The 25,023-nt window shown below is 42.1% G+C and overlaps 2 protein-coding genes across 2 annotated transcripts in view; both read left to right on the top strand.

The window, feature by feature from the left end:
• The window catches only part of nek8 (NIMA-related kinase 8), a 60,426-nt gene extending 55,393 nt beyond the window's left edge, over nt 1–5,033 (top strand). The window contains exon 17 of the transcript XR_010968517.1: nt 4,978–5,033. The gene's annotated coding sequence lies outside the window, so the exon portion shown is untranslated. The remainder of the gene's footprint in view (nt 1–4,977) is intronic.
• Nucleotides 5,034–10,827: 5,794 nt separating this feature from the next.
• Nucleotides 10,828–25,023, top strand: part of LOC137299279 (TNF receptor-associated factor 4-like) — an 85,566-nt gene continuing 71,370 nt past the window's right edge. Inside the window, exon 1 of the mRNA XM_067967942.1 lies at nt 10,828–11,183. Within this exon, the coding sequence (XP_067824043.1) occupies nt 11,041–11,183 (143 nt within the window). The 5' untranslated portion in view covers nt 10,828–11,040. The remainder of the gene's footprint in view (nt 11,184–25,023) is intronic.

The raw sequence follows: 25,023 nt of genomic DNA, 5'->3' as shown, positions 1-25,023 counted from the left end.
AGGTATACCGTTTTGGATGCTGTTGGGGGAGATGGCTCACCAGGGGAAGGTGACAGCGGCCAGGTTCATGGCACCATGGCTGGCTCTGCTGCACAGGAGGGCAGGAAAAAGAGTGGCAGAGCTATAGTGATAGGGGACTCGATTGTAAGGGGAATAGACAGGCGTTTCTGCGGACGCAACCGAGACTCCAGGATGGGATGTTGCCTCCCTGGTGCAAGGGTCAGGGATGTCTCGGAGCGGCTGCAGGACATTCTGGAGGGGGAGGGTGAACAGCCAGTTGTCGTGGTGCATATAGGTACCAACGATATAGGTAAAAAAACGGGATGAGGTCCTACAAGCTGAATTTAGGGAGTTAGGAGTTAAACTAAAAAGTAGGACCTCAAAGATCGTAATCTCAGGATTGCTACCAGTGCCACGGGCTAGTCAGAGTAGGAATGACAGGATAGCTAGGATGAATACGTGACTTGAGAGATGGTGGAAGAGGGAGGGATTCAAATTCCTGGGCCATTGGAACCGGTTCTGGGGGAGGTGGGACCAGTACAAATTGGACGGTCTGCATCTGGGCAGGACTGGAACCAATGTCCTAGGGGGGAGTGTTTGCTAGTGCTGTTGGGGAGGGTTTAAACTAATGTGGCAGGGGGATGGGAACCGATGCAGGAAGTCAGTGGGAAGTAAAGTGGTGACAGAAACAAAAGGCAGTAAGGGAGAGTGTACAAAACATGACCGGACAGATGGTCTGAGAAAGCAGGGCAAAGACCAAGGGAAGTCTAGATTAAACTGCATTTATTTCAATGCAAGAAGTCTGATGGGCAAGGCAGATGAACTCAGGGCATGGATGGGTACATGGTACTGGGATGTTATAGCTATTACTGAAACATGGCTAAGGGAGGGGCAGGACTGGCAGCTCAATGTTCCAGGGTACAGATGCTATAGGAAAGATAGAGCAGGAGGTAAGAGAGGAGGGGGAGTTGCGTTCTTGATTAGGGAGAACATCACGGCAGTTGTGAGAGGGGATATATCCGATGGTTCGCCCACTGAGTATATATGGGTAGAACTGAAAAATAAGAAGGGAGAGATCACTTTGATAGGATTGTACTACAGACCCCCAGATAGTCAACGGGAAATTGAGGAGCAAATATGTAAGGAGATTACAGATAGCTGCAATAAAAATAGGGTGGTAATAGTAGGGGACTTTAACTTTCCCAACATTGACTGGGACAGCCATAGCATTAGGGGCTTGGATGGAGAGAAATTTGTTGAGTGTATTCAGGAGGAATTTCTCATTCAGTATGTGGATGGCCCGACTGGAGAGGGGGCAAAACTTGACCTCCTCTTGGGAAATAAGGAAGGGCAGGTGACAGAAGTGTTAGTGAGAGATCACTTTGGGACCAGTGATCATAATTCCATTAGTTTTAAGATAGCTATGGAGAATGATAGGTCTGGCCCAAAAGTTAAAATTCTAAATTGGGGAAAGGCCAATTTTGATGGTATTAGACAGGAACTTTCAGAAGTTGATTGGGAGAGTCTGTTGGCAGGCAAAGGGACGTCTGGTAAGTGGGAGGCTTTCAAAAGTGTGTTAACCAGGGTTCAGGGTAAGCACATTCCTTATAAAGTGAAGGGCAAGGCTGGTAGAAGTAGGGAACCTTGGATGACTCGGGAGATTGTGGCCCTAGACAAAAAGAAGAAGGGGGCATATGACGTGCATAGGCAGCTGGGATCAAGTGGATCTCTTGAAGAGTATAGAGATTGCCGGAGTAGAGTTAAGAGAGAAATCAGGAGGGCAAAAAGGGGACATGAGATTGCTTTGGCAGATAAGGCAAAGGAGAATCCAAAGAGCTTCTACAAATACATAAAGGGCAAAAGAGTAACTCGGGAGAGAGTAGGGCCTCTTAAGGATCAACAAGGTCATCTATGTGCGGAACCACAAGAGATGGGTGAGATCCTGAATGAATATTGCACATCGGTATTTACTGTTGAGAAAGGCATGGATGTTAGGGAACTTGGAGAAATAAATAGTGATGTCTTGAGGAGTGTACATATTACAGAAAGGGAGGTGCTGGAAGTCTTAACGCGCATCAAGGTAGATAAATCTCCGGGACCTGATGAAATGTATCCAAGGACGTTATGGGAGGTTAGGGAGGAAATTGCGGGTCCCCTAGCAGAGATATTTGAATCATCGACAGCTACTGGTGAGGTGCCTGAAGATTGGAGGGTAGCAAATGTTGTGCCTTTGTTTAAGAAGGGCGGCAGGGAAAAGCCTGGGAACTACAGACACCGCGGTGAGCCTGACATCTGTAGTGGGTAAGTTGTTAGAGGGTATTCTGAGAGACAGGATCTACAGGCATTTGGAGAGGCAAGGACTGATTAGGAACAGTCAGCATGGTTTTGTGAGTGGAAAATCATGTCTCACGAATTTGATTGAGTTTTTTGAAGGGGTAACCAAGAAGATAGATGAGGGCTGTGCAGTAGACGTGGTCTACATGGACTTTAGCAAAGCCTTTGACAAGGTACCGCATGGTAGGTTGTTACATAAGGTTAAATCTCACGGGATCCAAGGTGAGGTAGCCAATTGGATACAAAATTGGATTGACGACAGAAGACAGAGGGTGGTTGTGGAGGGTTGTTTTTCAAACTGGAGACCTGTGACCAGCGGTGTGCCTCAGGGATTGGTGCTGGGTCCGCTGTTATTTGTTATTTATATTAATGATTTGGATGAGAATTTAGGAGGCATGGTTAGTAAGTTTGCAGATGACACCAAGATTGGTGGCATTGTGGACAGTGAAGAAGGTTATCTCGGATTGCAACGGGACCTTGATAAATTGGGCCAGTGGGCCGACGAATGGCAAATGGAGCTTAATTTAGATAAATGTGAGGTGATGCATTTTGGTAGATCGAATCGGGCCAGGACCTACTCCGTTAATGGTAGGGCGTTGGGGAGAGTTATAGAACAAAGAGATCTAGGAGTACAGATTCATAGCTCCTTGAAAGTGGAGTCACAGGTGGATAGGGTGGTGAAGAAGGCATTCAGCATGCTTGGTTTCATTGGTCAGAACATTGAATACAGGAGTTGGGATGTCTTGTTGAAGTTGTACAAGAGATTAGTAAGGCCACACTTGGAATACTGTGTACAGTTCTGGTCACCCTATTATAGAAAGGATATTATTAAACTAGAAAGAGTGCAGAAACTAGGATGCTACCGGGACTTGATGGTTTGACTTATAGGGAGAGGTTGGATAGACTGAGACTTTTTTCCCTGGAGAGTAGAGGTTTAGGGGTGATCTTATAGAAGTCTATAAAATAATGAGGGGCATAGATAAGTAGATAGTCAAAATCTTTTCCCAAAGGTAGGGGAGTCTATAACGAGGGGGCATAGATTTAAGGTGAGAGGGGAGAGATACAAAAGGGTCCAGAGGGGGAATTTTTTCACTCAAAGGGTGGTGAGTGTCTGGAACGAGCTGCCAGAGGCAGTAGTAGAGGCGGGTACAATTTTGTCTTTTAAAAAGCATTTGGACAGTTACATGGGTAAGATGAGTATAGAGGGATATGGGCCAAGTGCAGGCAATTGGGACTAGATTAGTGGTATAAACTGGGCGACATGGACATGTTGGGCCGAAGGGCCTGTTTCCATGTTGTAAACTTCTATGATTCTATGAATGACATGGTGCCTTAAAGGAAGCTACATGCTCCAGTAAGAGAAAACCAGCAGGGTGACCCAGGAAGCCTTAAGGGTTATACTATACTGACTCAAGACTTTTGACTAAAATACAGAAATGGATCAAAGGATGCATTGAATTAGAGCTAGAGTTAATAGAGAACCAATAGTTCTTTTCATTGGAAAGTGTTTTATTCTGAGAAAAAAAACAAAGGAGATAGTCTCAGAATAGACTCCAGAACAAAATATTTTGCAGCAATGGAGTTGGATTTGTATTGTGCAGCTTTAAAATTTTCTAGTAGGGACATTGAACTGTGTTCTATAAAACAAGATAACGTAAATATTTATTATAAAATGTCTATAATGAAACATGTAGTAACACAAAGTAAGTTGTTCGATTCTCCAGTGAAGCTGCGACTGCCTGTTATAAAGAGGACTCCAGCTGTGAGAGTAACAAAGATTGCATCAATTGGAGCCATATAAGGCACTTTCATATTTCCAGGAGTGTGGCTGACAGGAGACCTACTCCTTTTGTTTGCATTCCATTGAAACCCCCCCCCCCCCCCCCCCCCCACTCGAGGAACTGATGACATCGCAAATACAAGAGAATTTGGGTCTATGAATGTGCTGTTAAATTAAGGGAGGCAGTTTCAGGAAAGAAGACATGGAGAGCCGGCCACCCTGCATTTCTACTGGAAATTGGAAGCAAAGTTGATGAAATTTTCCAGTTTGGGGTGAGAGCAGGAAGCGGCACCGATACAGTCATCAGTGTACCAGGAAAAGAGGTGGGGTGGGGGGACCTGAGTAGGACTAGAACAAGGAATGTTCCACGTATCCATAAAAATTCCCCGTCCCATTCCCACTCTGACCTCTCTGTCCTCGGCCTCTTACACTGTTCTAATGAAGCTCAACGGAAGCTCGAGGAACAGCACCTCATCTTTCGTTTAGGCACTTTACAACCTTCCGGACTCAACATTGATTTCACTAACTTCAGATCAGAACCACTGCTCCCATTTTTTTTCTCTTTTTGTGAGACTGCACCTGCTGATAATGGTTCTGCTGTTGCCATTTATGGCTCCTTTAGACCCATCTTTTGTTTCTTAACTTGTCCCATTACCACCCTCCTTGCCTTGCACCATCATCCCTTTTGTCATTTAATCACTCTTTTCCTCTATCCTCTCACAGACCTTCCCCTTTGTTCTTTCCTCTCCTCTGTCCCTTTCCCTGGCTCTGTACTTGCTTAAAAACTGTTAGCTCCTTACCATCTTCCAGTTCTGACGAAAGGTCTTCGACCTGAAACGTTAACTCTGTTTCTTTCTCCACAGATGCTGCGTGACTTGCTGAGCAATTTACAGAGGTGGCTTTCTCTAGAGAGTAACAGTGAGTATGGACAATATAAAAGAGTATTTTTATTGTTCCTGCTACTCATATTGAGGTATGATTCTTCTCTGGATCTCCTGTATGGCCTTCATGGTGTTAGCTGTGGCTCAGTGGGTCGAACTCTCACCTCTTGCGTCAGAAGGTTGTGGGTTCAAGTCCCACTCCTGAGACCTGAGTACATAATGCAGGCTAATGTTTCAGTGCATTACTGAGGGAGTGCTGCACTGTCTTTTAGATGAGACATTAAACTGAGGCCTCATCTGCCCTCTCAGGTGGATGTAAAAGATCATTTTTTGAAGAAAAGCAGGAGAGTTCTCCCCAATGTCCTGGCCAATATCTATCCCTCAACCAACACCACTGAAAAACAAATTATCTGATCATTATCTCATTGCTGCTTGTGGGACCTTGCTGTGTGCAAATTGGCTACCGTGTTTCCTACATTACAACAGTGACTACACCTCAAAAGTACTTCATTCACAGTAAAGCACCTTGGGACATCCTGAGCTCATGAAAGGTATTATATTCATGCCAGTCTTTCTATACATCTGTAGTTTTTGTTTTGTTTTACTATCCATCAACTTTGCTGGGCTCAGTTCTGCTGTCCCCTCCACCAAGGTAGGTTTACATGAGTGGCCCATACAGGCACTTAACTATTGTTCACTCACATTGCTCTGGAGAATATGTGTTGCAAGAGCACAATAATTTGTAGTCCTTTTTGGTTTTTTTCTTTGTCTAGCTGTAAAACTCAGAAATCAGACCTAAAAGCCTCTTGAAAGTATGATTTTTATGCTTGAGAGTTCAATTCTATAATAGTTCTCCACACTATGAAATGCATTACACAAAACACCAATTTTAGCATATTTTCATGGGGATGGGGGTCAGAGTCAGGGATGGGTTCAACAACAACTTGCATTAATATAGTGCCTTTAACGTAGTAAAACGTCCCAAGGATCCACCTTGATCTTATTGCAAATCATATCTGGAACCTAGTAATTAAGACTTGTGCCGTGCACAAGTACATACACTGCACTTCCTGGAGGTACTAGCCATTTAACATCATGGCGACCAATCGACCAGTAGTAAGAATGAGTGTTTTCTGCAAGATGATGTTGTAAATGCTGTTGAAATATTCAACACTTTTTTAAAAAAAAATTCACACCCTCTCAGTAAATGCATCGATTATTAACACTTGATTTTAAAGCACTTAACGGTGAATAGCGGCTCATTGTGTTACCTGAATGCTATTTGATTAGGTCCAGTCCGCTCTCCCTCCCCCATTTCAAATAGAGTGGCTGCTCATTGATATCTCTTGGTGTGTGTACGTGAGGAACTTGAACAAAAACACACGTGAGGCTTGATCAGAATCCGTTTTACATCTTTTATGAGGTGCTAACTATGCGCAGCAAATCAAGGTTATCAACCCACCTTAAAAATGTATAATGTATAATATATAAAATAAAAACAGAAAATGCTGGTAATACTCAGCAAGTCAGGCAACATCTGTGGAGAAAGAAACAGAGTTAACGTTTCAGGTTCGTCAGAACTGAAAATGTAAAAATATTAGGTGCACAGAGGAAGTGCTGTTTGAACAAAATGTTCTCTATGTTAAATCTAGATCATTAATTATTTTTTAACCTATTGTCAGGCACTAGTGTGAGGTTGACACTGCGATCTCGGATTATCTCACAAGCAGTAGACATTAGAAAACATGGTGCACTTTTCATAATTTTTCAAACTATTTGTCTCGCAATAATTATTTTTTAAAAAAGCACTGAAAGGATGATTGGCATTTTGAGAATATTGTCTCGCTGCCTTTGTCGTTGCTGTGAAAGCTCGCCGCCTTGTGGCCAGTCCCGGCCAGAGTACGCATTAGAGGAAAGCTGCTTGTATGCTATTGAACCATTAGGCAATATAAACAATGGACTTTTGTGCCGAGTCACATGGAAGCATAATATCAAAGATTATTTTCCTGTTACATTTTCAAAATATGCTGTACTTTTCTTGCTTATGTGACCATACATTAAAAACCGACGAAAGATAACTCGGATTGAGGCACAAAAGAGTAAGAAAGTAAAACCAACGTTGCAGAAAAACATAGATGTAACATTTATTAATCAGAAGACTAAAGTCTGGAATTAGTCTCTCTGCCAAGCGGCCAGTTGAATTTGGAGGTTATTCTCTTGGTCCGATTTTTCTGACGTGGGTTTCAAGAAGTTGATGAAGATGTTACGAGAGTCCCTGAAGCTTGTTTACTGGATGTCAGTTTTTTAAAAAAAAATTTGGTGAAGACTCAAAATTAATAGCAGGAGCTGGTAATGGTTCTGCTGTACCCATTTACACATCAGCTAGACCCAACTTTTGATTTTTTACGTGTCCCATTACCATCCTTCATTGCCTTGCACAATCATCCCTTTAGTCATTTAACCATTCCTGCCTGCACCCTATCACAGACCTTCCTCCTCCCCCTCCTTCCCTTTAAAAAGACAATCCTGGAAATATGCCACAAAAGGTATAAATACACAGCAGTTTGATTACTATCCGTAATGGAGCAAGAAACGTCTATTTATGTAGCGCCTTTTGTATCTTCTGGACTTCACCGCCAATTAATTACTTTTGATGCGCAATCACTGAAATTACGTAGGCAAACATGGCAGCCACCTTGCACACAGTATTTCCACTAACAGCAATGAGTAAATGTGTTAGCTGTGACTTAGTTGCTCGCCCTCTCGCCTATGTCAAAAGGCTGTGGGTTCAAATCGCACACCAAAGACTTTAGTGCTGCATTGCCAGAGGTGCCATCTTTGGGATGAGATGTTAAACCAAGGCCTGTCTGCCCTTTCAGGTGGACGTAACATACCCTCTTTGTACTATTTCGACGAGCAGGGGAGGCCAATATTTACTAAAACAGATTGTCTGGTCATTATCATGTTGTTTGTGGGAGCTTGCTGTGTGCAAATTGGCTGCCACGTGCCTTACAACAGTGACTACATTTCAAAAGTGATTAATTGACTGTAAAGTGCTTTGGGATGTCCCGAGGTCGTGGAAGGCGCTATATAAATGCTAGTGTTTCTTGTTGTTAATTGACTAATTAATCTGTTTTAGTGCAATGACGATTGCTGGCCATGACACCAATAGTGTCATGATATATTTTACATCGACCTGAAGTAGCAGACAGGGCTGTGATTTAATGTCTTGTTTGAACGAATGCATTTCTGACAACACAGCACTCCCTCAATACTGTCCTGAAGTGCAGGTTAGATTTTTTAAAAATTCGTTCATGGGATGTGGGCGTTGCTGGCGAGGCCGGCATTTATTGCCCATCCCTACTTGCCCTTGAGAAGGTGGTGGTGAGCCGTCTTCTTGAACCGCTGCAGTCCGTGTGGTGAAGGTTCTCCCACAGTGCTGTTAGGAAGGGAGTTCCAGGATTTTGACCCAGCGACGATGAAGGAACGGCGATATATTTCCAAGTCGGGATGGTGTGTGACTTGGAGGGGAACGTGCAGGTGGTGTTGTTCCCATGTGGCTGCTGCTCTTGTCCTTCTAGGTGGTAGAGGTTGTGGGTTTGGGAGGTGCTGTCGAAGAAGCCTTGGCGAGTTGCTGCAGTGCATCCTGTGGATGGTACACACTGCAGCCACAGTGCGCCGGTGGAGAAGGGAGTGAATGTTTAGGGTGGTGGATGGGGTGCCAATCAAGCGGGCTGCTTTGTCCTGGATGGTGTCGAGCTTAGATTAGGGGGCCCAAGCCCTGGAGTGGGATTTGAACCCAAAACCTTCTGATTCAGAGGCAAGAGTTCCACTATTGAGACAAAGCGACAGACATCAGCTTCGTGATTCCAGATGTAATCCTTCTCCAATTCTGAAAATTTGTCACACCGTAACATATTTGGTTCCTTCGATGACTCCTCAAAGCCAATATGTATCATGTTGTCTAAGGGCTCTGTGTATACATACAAAAGGTCTTGAATCTATTATGTAATGGTCGCCATGCGAAGCATAACATTGGAATTTGCAAGCAGCTCATTAACCGACCTCGGTCGAGTACCTGGAATTGCCCACAGAAAAATGAGCTGCAAATGGACAAGTCAGATTGACACAGCTAAACGTCACAAGCATGCATGAGCAACGCTGCAGGAGTATAATCAGAAACAAAAAGGAAACATCAAATAAACAATAAACAAGTTCATCACGTCTTTTAAGTTTGATTTTGTTTTCTCAAAAGATTTTCTAATCGTGGCAGTTCAAATCATTCCTGCGTGCTGTTAATAAAGTTGCGATGCAAACCATTGTCTAGATGGTTTTATTATTTTATGAATGTGAAACAAAGCTAGGTAACTATAGCAACAATTAATGAGTACAGTCAGATGATAAAATCCTGAGTCTATTCTCTGACGAAACCAATTACAGCCCCACCTTGTAAAGTGAATGGTTGGTCAGCAGCCCCACCTAATCGTCAACGTTGATATCTTCATTTACATAACAAGTTCAGCCCTGTTAACCGTTCACCTTCAAATGATGCATTTTAGTATTTAGAGAGGCAGTTTTAAAATGTTATATGCTTCGAGATGTACTTTTGCTTAAATGTATATCCTTAAATTAGTGTCAAGATTTTGATTTGATTTAAGACTAACTAACGTGTCATCCGATATTCATCTTAAACGTAACTTCAAGCTTCCAGCTCCCTTCTCTACCCGCCAGCCGAGATGAAACACGACCGAGATGTTTAATCTCGCTCCCAGTTAGTATGCAATATTTATGCTGTGGAGCAATGCAGTTCCGATAGCTTGAAGTGCTGAGTTGGTGTAATGAAAGTTATCGAATCTCATCACTCCCACAGAGCCTGGGAAGGGATTTGAAAAACAGCAGTTCCATGATTCACAGCAGGGGGGGAAATCCCACAGTTGTTGGAAATGGTCAGTCGGGGCCCGAGTCTCGCTTGTTTACCAGGACAAAGGACTGAATATATATCCGGATAGTATACAGTCGCTCGATGTTCTTAAAAAAATATAAAGCTGTTTAGGATAATGAATGAAATGAGTTGGCGCCCAGCACTGCTTACAAAGGAATGTCTATTAGAAATAACCTTTTAACTTTGGCATCCCGCTCTCTGCTTCCGACTGAGTCGGGTTAAGGGTAGAGATGCAGCTGCCGTTTTTTTTTTGCTAATGTGGCAGGATGTTCCGAGACAAGGGGCTGTTTTGTGCTCATTTAACCCTGAAACAAGGCAACTGGCTGTCCTTTCGCTAACTCTAACCGTAATGGGAAGAGTGTGATGGAAACAACAGCGGCGCCGATACAAGAAATTCAGTTGTCAATAAATATGTAGCATTTGTAATTCTATAGATACCAGCCAACAATGCCGTACTTAGTCTTCCAATACTGTATACTTAATATTATATACTGTATACCTAACTAATACGGTATACTTAACACTGTATAAGTACATGAAGGAGAAAGGAAGAGAGAAGGATATGCTGATTGGGTTAGATGATATACTTAATACTGTATACTTCCAGAGACTAATTTTTATATGCAAAATTATTAAAATTACAGCTCACTAAGATTGAGTGCACGAATCTGTCATTTTCAGGCTATCTAGAAGTGTCTTTATAAATGTGTTCAGTCATTTAAATTAAAGAAATAACTCGTACAGAAAGGCTAAGGAGAATCTCAGTAACAACGTGTAACGTCTCTGTCACTAGGACCCGGGGACGCGCTGTCAGCAGTGTAATTGCTGAATCTCCTCCTCCCTCGATAACACGTGAACCTCCTCCAGGAAAATCACCTCCAAACATCAACAGACCGGGCATTCTCCATTCAGAGCCGGCCGGAGGGAGAGCTGGCTGCTTGCTTCTTAAACCGCCTGTACCTTAGAAATTGGAGCTCAGCCATAAAACCCAACCGGACCCAGTAATCTCACCCTGTCTTAATATATCTTTAAATTAAAATTAATTAGCGATCGGCACTGTTCACATCCTCGTGTTTCTTTTATATAAAAAAAAACATACAAACATGCCCGGTTACGATTATAAGTTTCTAGAGAAGCCGAAGCGCCGCTTTCAGTGTCCTCTGTGCAACAAGCCGATGCGGGAACCCGTGCAAGTCTCGACCTGTGGCCACCGCTTCTGCGACACCTGCCTGCAGGAGTTTCTCAGGTAAAACTTGGAACAACTTCTCAAAACCTAGCACCGAGTCGGGGATAAGGGGATCGGCTGCTCCTCTTGCCTTGGTCTGTTTAGTACTAGATTCAGATCATTGGTGTGTGTGTGTGTATAAATATATGCAAAATGTGATGCATAAGAGGATAAATAGGATCTGGTGCGTATTTGGTATTTGGTGCGTGTTAGTTACAGTATATACAGACACTGCATTGCCGGATGTAAAGTTTGGTGCTGGCGGCTGTGGGATTATTCTACCGGAGTTTGATTTTAAATCATGTATAGTTTAATTGAAACCTTAGTTTAAAAGAGTATTTGAAGGGCGACGTGTATCAATCCGATCAGTGTTGGGTAAATTGTGGAGAATCGGCGTTAGATTCGACGTTCCGTACGATTATTTTAATATAAAAAGGTGGGACCCACAAATAACACCGGGGTTTGAATTTGTACAGATTTTTTTAACGCTTCGTATCCGCTTCGATCGTAACTTGTCTCTTGAAATAAAAAGCTGAACGTGTTTGATACTGAGACGGGAGACCTTTCCCTTTTAAGACAGTTATGGGTACTTGCCGGGGCTGGGCGTGGGGTTAGGAAGAGGAAATGGAGATGCCCCTGGGCTTTCTTGTTTCTCTCTCTGTACAGGCCTGTTTAGAGCAATGCTCCACTGTACTGTTCGCATTCTTTATTGCAACGGTACATTTGCAACTGATGCACGACATGTTTTTGCACGTAACCAACTGCGGAAAGGCGAAACGTAGGGTTATGGTAGCCCGTAGTTTGCATAGACTCCAAGGAAACTGGGGAGTGAAAGGTTCCCTCGTCAAAACTAAATTCAGGAAAACCTCAAATTTCTGTGACTCTTATTCCAAAAAGAGCCACAAAAAAAAATCGATCATAAAATAATGTAACTCGATTTTTCTCTAAGTTTTGCTGTGCAAATTATCAGCAATAGGAAGCATATTGCCTACTGTTTTTAAGTTCTTATAGTCCAACTTGCTACTGTTCTCCACAGATCAGTTGCTTTATATTATTTGGGCTGCGACTAGAATGGGGAAGATTCTTCACAACCAATCCAGATTTTATTACATTAATGTCAGTCACTCGGAAATAATTGAGGGGAAAATTACAATCATTCAAAACGGCCCATTTCCCTTTTATCTCTTTCTCAGCAGTTGAACCCAGGCGTATTATTAATGAATTGCTCGGGGCTAGACTCGATCCTTGTTTGCTGGTGGCAGCAGAAAACAATGACACGATCTCCCCGTGAACCCACTGGGCTCCGTGCAACCGTCACATCTTCATTACATTAGAGTCTGTGGCCTGGCTCGAGTTTCTTTCTTAAAAGTGGCCGCACATGCTCTGCTTGTGTGCCCATTTCTAACTGCAGCTCGCTTTCATAAATTATGTACGGTGTAATTGTTTGTGTCGATTCTGTCTGCGTGTCTCTGTCTGCGTGTGTCTGTCTGTGTCATCGCTCTTGACGGCTGATGGAAAAGGGCTGAGTGAGGATTGATAGGAATAGATTTCTGCTGGTTTCATGGTTTACCCACACGGGGGTGCTTTGCGAGGCTAAAGCCTTAATGATCATTAAAATAGCAGGATTCCTCTGGCTGGATTTGCAGATCTCTGCTGTTGATTTATTTATGAATGAAAGCGTGAGGGGAGGAAATTAAATGGACAACCAGTTGGCTTTAAAACAAAACTCAATAAAGCTACACTTTTTCAAATTTAACGGATGAAAATTTCTCTGTCGATAATTTGCGTCCTTAGTTTTAATCACAAATGTTTCTAATCATCTGTATGAACAGCAAATGCAGAGCTGGCTCCTCGAGAGTAGTTTTCTTTGATGCAAATTATGTTCCAAACATAAAAGCAGCAGACGTGGGTCGTCAATCGGGGAAGTGAAGTGCTTGAAGCAAATTAATCCTTTTGAATGGTGACTTTCTTTTGCTTCTTTCGGCAAGGCGGTTGAATAGAACATCTAGTTTTTAAAATACAGCTTAAACTCTCCCGAACGTTAACTCTTGTTTGTTCTTCATGCTGCATCTAGTTAAATTGGGATCAAAATGAAGCAGTCATTGCAGCTGTTTTAGCACTAACTGATGTGCGTGGGTGGGTTCAGTTTCTATCAATGAAAAATGGTGGTGGTGGGGATGTTTTTCTTCATAACTAATGACGTGCTAATAAAATTGCGTTCTTGGAACTGACATGTCTCAAAGCCCTGTGTTCATGCAATTTCAAATTTAATTAAATGTTATTAATTATGCAGAAGAACAGTCACTCTTCCAATTTTTGCTCAAATGAATTACCCCTTCAATGGAATCCATGTGCTTCCAAGATGTTGGGAGGGGGGAATTTACATCAGTTATTGTCCGCATGGTTTTAGGTACACCATTATAAGAAAGGGAAGGCCAGTGTAATGTTGATAGGGTGAGATGAAGTAAGGTGGTGGCTTGTGTTGAGTATAAACACTGGCATAGACCTATTGGGCTGAATGTTCCTGTGCTGTTAATAGTCTATAGTGTAATGTGTAAAGTTTTATACTGAAATCTTGATCAAGATACACAAGAATGCCCTTTAGATTCAATATAGTTTGTTATTTAAAAAAATACACAACTCCATTGCATAGGTTTTTAAACTGGGGTTCCTGGACCCCAGGGAATATTGTGGTTCATGGGGTTGGGGGGGGGGGGGGTCTTGAGATTATTAGTTGACTAATAACTATTATTTACTGTATACAAGTTTGCCAATGGATTACTGACAATGGCTTTCTGAAGTTAGGGTAGTGGGATCCTGGGCACGTGTCAAAATTTGTAGAGGGTCACTGCACAGAAAAGTTTGAGAGCTACAGGATTGGCTGGATTATTTAAAAAAAAAATCATTGTATTTATGTAAGAGTATCGCAGCCAGATGGCTGAGGGCAGAAAAAGTGGTGATAAACGTGGGCTTGCAGTGTGAGACGGGACATGAACTGTCAGGCAAAAGCAACATGGGATGGGAGCTGGGCCAATGTTCAGTCAAGGAAATGGAGGAAAGCAGAGGAAGATACTTCACTGGAACAGGCCGTTCGTCTCTGGTTTAACATCATTACACTGGAATCAGTGCAACCGTTGTCTGCCCGGCACGTGAGGCAGTAATTAATGAATAGTTTGGATAAAGTGAAGTAAGTTTGGTTTTTTTTGGGCCAGTGGCAGCTTATAAACGATGATATATTTGTATTTATTTATCGCTAGCTGATCGGGTAAAGGCAGAAGCTTTCTAGTCTGAAAATCTCAGTTCGAGCTTTGACCTGCAAATGTCAAGTTACACGCCACTGCTTGAGCAGAAGATGCCTGCAGCTGTAATCGTCTGTTTGTCTCCACTCTCAAAGGATTAAAAGCTTTCCACTGTAGATGTGCGCACCTACTTATCTCTGCAAATAGCCAATTTAAATTTATAAATTTTTACCAGAATGGTTGATGGTATGTGAAATATGTTTGCAGATATTGATTTGCTGCTAATGGTTCTCTGCTCATTACGGTCCAATGCATGCCCCGCCCCCCCCCAATGATTTACAGTGGGTCAATGATCAGTTCCAATTCAATTTGAAAAGAAACATATTCTAACCCATTTTGTAACTGTGCAGATTTAATTGATCTTGCTGTTACAAAACCAACTACGACGAGGTGGCATTTGCGATACCAATAAGAGTTCAATTGGACACTTGTGCATGGTTTATTGGTTCCCTTTTAATTGAAGAATTCATGCAGAGTTTTACAAATCAGACATGGATGTATGACTTTTTTTTGATGAGGAACTGTGCCCTATGAAGCTAACACTTAATGTGACCTCAAGTCTTTGATCCTGCAGATATTTCCTTTGGGCCTTTGGGCAAACTAAATCATTTTGTTTAGAAAGCCTGTGGATTCTTATCAATCCTTGTACATTCAGCATATTGTGGTAAAGGTATGCTTGCCGGCAGCAGTCAAAGGCTGAATTGTTAATTATTTTGCACGGCTTTTTTGGGTTTTCCTTGGCCACCTTTTTAAGCACATAATGCTAGCTTCTCTTCTGAATGTTGGAACGTGCTGGTGCATTTCCTGTTCATTTGAGTATCGCATCTCAGTCTTTATCATTTTTTTTTTCTGATCAAATAAAACTATGCATGTGTGTTCCGTTAACTGTTTTAGGTTGCTGTTATTTTGAGCTAAGACCCACAAAACCCCTGACACCTGGCTCTTGCACAGCTGGCTTCACCCAGAAGTAATGTTGACTTGATTCAGAAATGTAAGGAATATTACAACACCAGGTTATAGTCCAACAATTTTATTTTAAAATCACCAAGCTTTCGGAGATTATCCCCTTCATCAGGTGAGGAATGTGACGAAGGGGATAATCTCCGAAAGCTTGTGATTTTAAAATAAAATTGTTGGACTATAACCTGGTGTTGTAAGATTCCTTACATTTGTCCACCCCAGTCCATCACCGGCATCTCCAAAACATGATTCAGAAAGACGGGCAGCTAGGAAGACCCACCATTTAACCAGGCCTTCCTGGCAGCCGCCTTGGCGAATCCCAGCAAGTTTATTTTTGGGTTGAAGCTGGCAGTACAGCTCCCTGGCATTGGGAGCTGGTGCCACCCGTCCTGGGTATGGACTTAATATATAAAAGCAACTTTGTTTTAGTGAGACAAATTCACCCTACCCTTGTATGTTATGACTTAATAGGAAGGAGGAAGTCTCCACGTTCACCTGAGGAAGGAGGAAGCCTCCGAAAGCTTGTGAATTTCAAATAAAATTGCTGGACTATAACTTGGTGTTGTAAAATTGTTTACAATTGTCAACCCCAGTCCATCACCGGCATCTCCACATCATGACTTAATTGGATCACTAACAGTTCAATAAAATATAATTGGTATATGACATTTTGGGTGGTGTCCACTTGTACTGTGATAAAACACCCAGCAATACAATTATAGATCTAGTCCTTCCAAACTTGGCTAGTATCTGGAGAGGGTATTTTGAGCTAGTAGTTACAAGCTGTCTGTGCTGGTGAGAGCAATTTGAGGTGATAACTAAAATTATCATCGAACATTTGGTTTTGGGGAGCTTTTCTTCTCTGAAATCTGTTGATACCAATTCACCCAATATGCCTTGAAAATATTTCTCTTATGACGCTGAATGCTATTGGTGCTGAATACCTCAGTGTAAACGGTTCTCCTGGGGAGAGAGATTCTTGGGCACTGTGTGTGTCAGTGTCCAAATTTATACTCTGTGCTGATGGTTAATGTAGGTAGATTGGGCCTTATTAGGCTAATCACGCACCTTAGTGAATCTGGCGCAATTTGAGTTGTGGGGGAAGAGATTGTTAGTGAGAGAAAGCAGAACTAATAGGGGCAGGGAGACACAGTGCCTGGAAGGCATTGAGAAATTCAGGTTTAGGTGGGGTCAGTGTTCTGTTTTGTTTACTCCCTTTTTGTGGTTGCTGCTGTTCCAACTGTCCCAATATTTTGCATAGTGCAAATCTAGCCCCAATAACGTAACCTGGTGTATGGTTCAATTTGTAAAGAGACGCTATGCGGGTGAAAAGAAAATTCAAACAGCATCTGATTGGGAACAAGCCAAAACATGAAGAGAAGGACTTTGCATTGGTGCTGCTGTTGACGCATGGTTTCAGTTTAGTTGAGTTTCAAGGTGTTCCTATCAATCTAAAGATACAGGGAAACACTGAGGGCAAGCTAGGTCTTGCAGGAGTTTTCTCATCTGTCTTGAGCCAGCTGGCTCTTGTGATTCCTGTAGCTCTTTATTGCGGCATTACGCCTCAATTGGCAGTGATAGTAGGAGATTCTACCAGCAAAGATTTGGCAATTAATAATATCATACTTAAGTATGTCAGTCACATAGCATGTCTTTACATCTAGTCGTTCTGGATACAATAAAGCATGCATGCTTTTTTTAATTTTTATTTTCTTTCAGGTGTTAAAACTTGGAACTTCTGGTCATATGGCTCATCTGCTTACTGGATAAATTGGAGAGTCCAACAGAAAGCAAAAATAGTTTTTTTTCTCCTTTTTGTATGGCTTTATTTACACAATATAACCAGTGCAAGATCATATTTGTCACACTGGGTGCTAGTGCAAAAGAAAGCCAAGCTGCTTTGCACTACATTCAAGTAGGAGCTCCGTTTGTAGATCAGGTAGGCCCACACTAAAATATGAAATCATGAATTTTAACAGTGTTCCATGCCTATGGTGGTTGCTGTAGAGTTTTAGCACTGATTTAAAACCACATGAATATTTATACTAGGGATAGACTGTGCAGCACTGGTCTATGTTTTATTACTGTTTCATTCCACTGAACTCTGCCAACCTGCTATATATTGGATTGGTCTCTGCACTACTATAAAGCAGGTAGGTTGAACAGGGTGCAAGAGCAACTAAGGTGTTTGCCCTGTTTGTAGAACTCTGTTAGTGGGTGAGTTAGATGCAGCCCTGTTTTAACATGGATGAACTGCTTTCAGTCAAGCATAAGTTTATCTACCTACCACTTTAAAAAAAAAACTCCCATTGGTCCCATTTTCGGGCAAATGTGTATCAATCTGGTAGTTCACAATTATGGTTTGAGGAAAGGAAGGTGTTTAGTGTTGGTGGGTGGACGTTGGGAGCAATGAACTGGTCTTGAAAATACCATCGTGGCTGACATTGTCTTTACTCTTTTTTTTGATTCTGTAATGAATGCAGAATGTGTTTTCTTGTTTACGATTGAATTTACTTTATCTGAATTCAGCTCCACAGCCAATACTCTGTCTTTGCCTCCGTCCTGAAACAACGTATCATTCGTGATATGTGTGTATATGTGTGTGTGTGTGTGTGTGTGTGTGAATTTAGTCTGCTGATTAGACATTCACATCAGGGCGATCAGAGGTGAAATTTTAACTATGTGAAAATGTTTAAGCAAAAGAGTCTGCACAGGTTAAACTGTTACAATATTCACCAATGCAAATGTGACTAGTGACAGATTTTTGCCATCACAATTGATTCAAAGCTTTTTTAGCACTGGGCCTTTGGAGTGAAATTCTTACTTAGCTTGTGGGAGTTTTTCAGCCAGTAGTTCTTAATGGTGTTTAACCCGTCGGCTCGTTTGTCATCTGAGTTGCTGTCCTGGTGGATACGCATGTTTGTGAGGCATTAACTTGTGCACAAAGCTGCTGATGTTGTGAGCTTTGAAGGTTGCAATCTGATTGAGAGTGGCGCTTAGCATGTCTCAAGTGCTGTGAAGGGAGTTTTTCTCTGGAAGTGAGATTTATCCACAGTCACGCCATGGCAGTTCCAGAATTTGGTGGGGCAGGGGGTGGTTGTTAATTTACAAATCGTGCTAATTGGCAGTCAAAAATTTCAGCCCTTTTTATTAAATACTCTAAAACACCTTAGTACTCCAGACTACACTTTGGCACTGTAATCGGACAATGGTAATGTCTGAGCTTGCCAACTCGGCCTCTTTCTCTCTCTTTCCCACCCACCCATTGTGTTTTATCACAGAATATTGCATCTACACTGGGTTATTACCATTTGAGATCACCTTGCTTAAATCTCCTTTGAAATAGCTGGGGAATCTACCAGTGCTTTCTATTGGCTTCCTGTGCTTCAGATTGGTTGGCAGTCGCTGTTATGAATTTGGATGGCTCATTTTGAGGGAAATAATTAGGACAAAGCAGACTAGGTGGCACAACCCAGCGTGGACGCAATCTTACTGGCAGCATAGCATAACAAATAAAGTTTTTGAATGAGGAGTTCAATGTGTGATGAATTTGGACGATTCACCTGATTTGGTGGTAACTTCTGTTTATTGACATGCAAAGTGTAGTCTGCAAACTCCTTTCAGAAAACTGATTTCCTAAGAGACAAATAGGGTGTGTGACCTTCACGGAAGTTTTGTTTTTATTTTTTTCTCTCTCTCTCAAAAGGCTTTTATTCTACTGATTCCAGCACATCTGCATCTGACTGGGGTTGTATGGGATTCAGGGGCTGGATATGTGAACAATTGAAATAAAAACAGTAAATGCTAGAGAAGCTCAGCAAGTCAGGCAGCATCTGTGGAGAAAGAAAGAGAGTTAACGTTTCAGACCAAAGACTTTTCGTTTAACATCTCCAGCCTGAAACGTTAACTCTGTTTCCTTCTCCAGAGATGCTGCCTGACTTGCTGAGCTTCTCCAGCATTTTCTGTTTTTATTTCCGATTTCCAGCATCCGCAGTATTCCACTTTTGATTTATGTGAACGATTGAGCTGAATTTGCTCCGCATGGTTTCACCTTGGAACAGCTGATGACCAGGTGACTTGTCCTAAGGAATCACTCTCTCCAGCGTCTATTTTCCACACTGCGTAGGTCATGGCTTGGTGGCCTCGGACAGCTGTTTTCCTTTCATCGTGGGGATGGGAGTGTCTATTTGTTCTCGGCTAGTGGGCTGCAACATGAGCCTGGCTCAAGGTGGGTTGTTTCAATTTAGTGAGGGATGGGCTCTCTTTATGAGCCCCTCAGGCCTTTTTTTTAAAAACCAGATTGACCCTTTGAGAGTTGTCTGCCATTCAAATCAATGTCAACATTTCATTACAGGATTAGAGGTGTTAAAGGGTATCCTGCTTAAAGGGAATATCTGCAAAAGCACAATTCCCATTCTCTCCAGTTTTACTTGAAAGGAACATTTTACTCATTGGGTGAAATTTTTACAGGCCTTAATTGTAAATTAATCACAGAACCATAATTAAAATAATTGATATGGAAAACAATGGTTTTACTTATCTGAGCCATACAGACCAGGATGCCCTCTGGTTCAATCCCTAGTCTGGGATGAGTTAGTTGATCTTAATTGGGTTAGCGGTGAGAAGGCCACTGTTGGTCACAGCACCCCTAGATTAGAGAGGGGAGAATCAGTTCGAGCTCTTGTACCTGGTTGCTGTCTGGGGATTTTGGGGGCATGGGGGTAGGAGATGGGATGCAGCTTCCTGATGGGATTGAGTTGTGAAGCCCGCTGTTGTTAAATAGCATATCTACACTTGTTGAAGCCCGCACGTGACTAATGACGGGTTGGGACAGGTAGCTCAGGATATCTGATGCGCGTGGTATCGTAGTACAGGAAGGTGTCAATGCCTTGAGATAAAATTGACAGCAAATTAGTGAGGGGGGAGGGGAATGGAAGCTTTTATGGCCAGTTTGTTGTGATTAATTATCATAATCGCAGTACCTTATTTTTAAGTTTACCCTGAAAGGAAATCTAGTAAGCCTGATCGAAGCTTCTACAAAGCAATTTCTTGTTAGGTATTGTAGTATTATAGACTTCTGGTACCATTTAGGTGTTGGTTAGTGCACTAAAAACCTTTTTTGACCAGTAATTCAAATAAAATTGATTTTGTGGTTAGTCATTAGGTTTAGTGGGACCTCAATAGTCATGTGCAAGTTAATGAGTAACCCAGTACTTTACAGTGGGAAAAGCAGCTCATTGCCTTCTCTCCAGGTCATGTGTTGAATACATTTACATATACTCTTGGTTATAGCACCGTGCACTCTATACTCAGTGGCTTTGCCCACTCCACGGGATCAAGGTCAGGAGAACTCTGCGCGCTGGCAAGCTACCGAAAATTTTCCCAGTGAAATCAAAAATGTGGTTGTGTACAATCAGGAGTTAAGATGTTGGCGTATGTGGGAGATAATGAGTATCGGTCCTGCAGCTAATGTATTGTGAGCTTTTTGATTGTATAGCTTTGCTTTGCATTCCCTTTTTATCCCATTTATATTTTAAGAGGAAGTAGTAGCTGCTTCAGCATTTGTTATAACAGTCGATCCAAAGCATTGGAGTACAATTCATGCTGCAGGGTTTGTTGGAGTTATTTGTCCAAGAGTCCAAAAGAACAGTACAAGTGATTAATAATTAGCAAAAGCGATTAAGACAGGCAAATAAATAGGCCAGCAGAAAGGGGTATTAAAGCAAATTACAGTCCAGTGAAATAAAAAGCAGCAGAAAAGTTTTACAATCAGTTATTCTACCCGTCAAAATTACAATATTGATGTATGGCTTCACTTTAGTGTTTGAATAACAGCTGCAATAAAAGTACTCCCTTTTACAATTTGGTGTTCTTTATTGCTGTTGACCTTGAACATATGTCAGTCTCAATTTAAGCACCACAGTCTATCCCATATAAATCTCAGACAATATTTCATTTGGAAAGTTTATTGAGGTAAATGGCTCTGTACCCTTATTAAGGGGGGGGGGGGAATCCTGTAACTTTCTAATTTCTTGTGTTAATTCAAGCTTTCCCTTATATTTCAGTAGGACTACAATTTTCAAAATGGTTCCTAGTCCAGTTTATCTTGCACTGTGGTTACATGACAGTTTATCTTGCACTGTGGTTACATGAGTGGGGCTATAGTTTGTTTCTGCTGCCTTTGGACTCACTTCTTCAGGTCTGCAGGGATTTGTCCCTCTAGACCAGTCCCCCACTGCTTTTGTTTCTGTCTGTGGGCTACTAATGATCCCAACATTGTTTCTGGAAACCTTACTAGGTTCTGCAGTATGTCCACAAGTCTCCTTTCTCAAACTCTGGAAATCGTGCTCTTTCGGGATTATGTTTCGGGTCTATAATCTCGAAGAAGCCTAACCATATAACATTAAGGCTCTGCTTCAGGATTTATGTAACGTTTGCCACACCTGGATTCTATACAGTAGAAAAACACAAGCTATCTACAGAAACTAATGAATTAGTTTGTTTAATTATTTAATTACAACTAATTCACTGGCAACTGGAGAGGCCTGACTCTGCAGTGGAGCCTGGTGCCACGATGATGTCATCAGCTTTGTTATGGTTTTTTTTGGGGCCAGGCTCTGTGCCAGCTCTGTTGGAATAAGGTTATAAGTTTCCTTTTGTGTAAGACAGGTGAAATAGAGTTGAAGCGTTCTAATAAGCAAAATAATTGAAGGAGGATGTGTGATACTGTATTTGTAGCAGTTTAATCCTTGATGGAGAGACTGGAAATAGGCATCAAACCTTGAGGTTCAGTTTTTCCCTCAAGTTCTGCACTCTGCCTTGAATGTAATGGAGTGCAGTTTAATTTTCTAGCGTTTTTAAACAAAACTCTGTTTGAAATCGCTCTGTGAAGCGCCTTGGGACGTTTCACTACGTTAAAGGCACTATATAAATGCAAGTCGTTGCCAATAAGCTTAATAGACCAGAGTATCTGATTTACAGCACTATTTGTCACATCTTATGGCTCACTGTTGCTTTCATTATTGATTTTGATTTTAATGTTATAACCACAATTTTGAGCCCTTGCATTTTGGCTTTTAAAATGCTAACTTATTGTGTGGAAAAGCTTAAGCAAGTCTTGGACTTTGTCTTGCACCATTTCAAATTGAAGTGAGCTGGATAAAGTGGAGCCGGGGCAGTGTAAACGCAGCTGCTCTTTGCTGCCTGCTCAGAAATGGACAAGTGAGACTGAACTACAATCTGCTCCTAATTGAAACCGTCTTTTTGTGCCAAAAAAAGTCGCTGTCCAATAAATAGAATTAAGCAATGTAAGAAACACAGCAAACTGGGAACTTAATGCTAATTAAGAATTTAAATGATCAGATCACTTGTTGGCCCCTCTGAGTGAGTCTTTCCCCTCCACTCTCCCTCCTTCACCCCCCCCTCCACCCCACAAAAAGTTCCTGGCTGAATAATTTCAATATGAATTTAATGCCTATTCAGGATATTCCACTTCAACTAAAGAACATGACGTAATTACTGGGAGGTACATCTTAGGGTGGATGCTGGGTCCACAACCCTTTAAACCCTGAGACTTGTTCTACACTAAGAATAAGCAGTTCAAAGTTTGTAGCAATAAAATGAAGATGGAGTTAACTTTTTTTAAAAATTCAGCTGCCAGATTTGTTTCACATCTGTGTTCTTGCTCACCACCTTGTACGACCTATCCTTGAGAGTGCTGGTGGAAGAGGAGGTAACTGGGATCTGAGGTTGAGGTTGTCCTAACGCACCCGGCAATGGAAGATGAGAACCAGGTCAACTCTCTGTGGTGGACCCAGTAAACCAATACCTGAGCCAGGCAGATACGCAGGGTACTGATGATGCTAGGCTCGTTAATGGAACCTGGTGGGTAGACCTGTCACTGGGAGGGGGGATTCTTCCCATTCTACTCTCGGTAACCATGCAAGCCAATGTCTTAATGGGTAAGGTGATCTTGGCTTGGACAAGCAGTGGGAATGTTGATCAATGCTCTGTACTGATGAAGTGCATGGTTTTAGCTGGCTAAACTCCAGCATTACGCAATGCTTGCTAGGGGGCCTTAGCCTTGGCTCTTGCCAGCCTATGGCTAAGCTTTTGGGACTTGGTTAAATGTGGTGTGCCTTATTTTGAAGAGGTCAAAAGGGAGAGAGAGTGAACAGGCTCCATAATCAGCAAACAATCTCTACCTGTGTAGATTTCTCAACATCTTGGTATGGAGACTCTTTTACCTGGTGATTAATTTCTGCATGTGCTAGATGCCCAGCTGATCAAAAAATGTATTTATATGACTAATTTTTTTAAAAAAAAGTTATGTTCAGAAAATGTGTACACTTTGTAAAGTCACTACTGTTTTGTTGAAACTATATCACATCGTTACGGAAGGGTTATAGACACAATTGTGCAGATGTAGGATGGAGGTCAGAATAGTTTGGGGAGAGACCTAATATCTGTCGTCAGTGTTTCAGTTCGAGTTCGAAACTAACTAGGATTTAGATGGAATTTTCTAAGTAGAACATGAGTGATAGAACTTGTGTTCAGTTTGAAGTTAGAATTAACTTCAGTGGTTTGCCTGATACTCAGTCACTTATTGAAAAGCATTATTTTGGTTTCTCAAAACCTCCTTGTAATTCATTGAAAAAGCTGAGAGTGACGGAAGCATAAACTTCCCAGACCAGACCTTCAGGTCAGCAGTTCGAAATCGTACATGGTTATCTCTTGTCTTAAATTCCCACCCTAACTGGGCAGCTGGTGTGGCCTACAAAGAGGCTGTTGACACGACACTGAGGTGATGGCACGTCAGAAATGTGGGCAGCTGCACAGAAGCCCGATGAACAGGTTCATTTCTTGAGCAGGGACGGCTTCGGGGTGGGGGGGGTCGGTGGTGGAGAAGGGAGCGAGCGAGCAAGCAGTGGTTGACTGCAGGCTGGCACATGCCAATGTAGGGAAACAAAAGCATCTGTGGTTTGAAAATATTATAAATCCAATGTTCGCTTTCTCTCTGCTCTGCTGTGATACATGCCACATATTCCTCTATCTACATGTATAACCAACCCTCCTTAAATCACTGGGACATCTTTTTTTACCCCCAATGGCTTCTATAACAGTTGCATCTGGAAAGTCAGATTTCCCTCTGAAGATATTCTTAAACGTGAGTAAAATGGATTGAACCCCATTTATCAACAGCATAGCATTGTCTGCAGACAGGCTGCACAGTGAATTCTGTATTCAGATGAGCACGTAGGGAAAACTTGCACTCAGTGTTCAGTGTGTTAATTTGCCCTTTTGAAGAATAACTTTAAAGAAAAAGCAGCAGAATTTAGTATTTGTTTTTTCAGCCATGTTGATTCAGTGAATTTTTTTTGGGGGGGTGGGGTGGGGTGAAGTTTGTCACCATTGACGTTGGGCATACTTCAAATGGGCTCTTTTTCTCCATGTTCAAATCGAGTATTAGCATTGAGCAAGCCCAAGTCATGGGTGGGTTATATTCAGTTGATTCGCCCCATAGTGTGCCTTGAATGAGCGCTCACTGTGCACAAACTGTTTATATGTTTGCCCAAGAAGGAGGAAGTATGTCTGGAATGAAC

This window comes from Heptranchias perlo, chromosome 28, assembly GCF_035084215.1.
Source record: "Heptranchias perlo isolate sHepPer1 chromosome 28, sHepPer1.hap1, whole genome shotgun sequence".
In the NCBI taxonomy this organism is placed as follows: domain Eukaryota; kingdom Metazoa; phylum Chordata; class Chondrichthyes; order Hexanchiformes; family Hexanchidae; genus Heptranchias; species Heptranchias perlo.
Note: the sequence above shows the minus strand (reverse complement) of the source record. Positions and strands in the feature narration are given on the sequence as shown.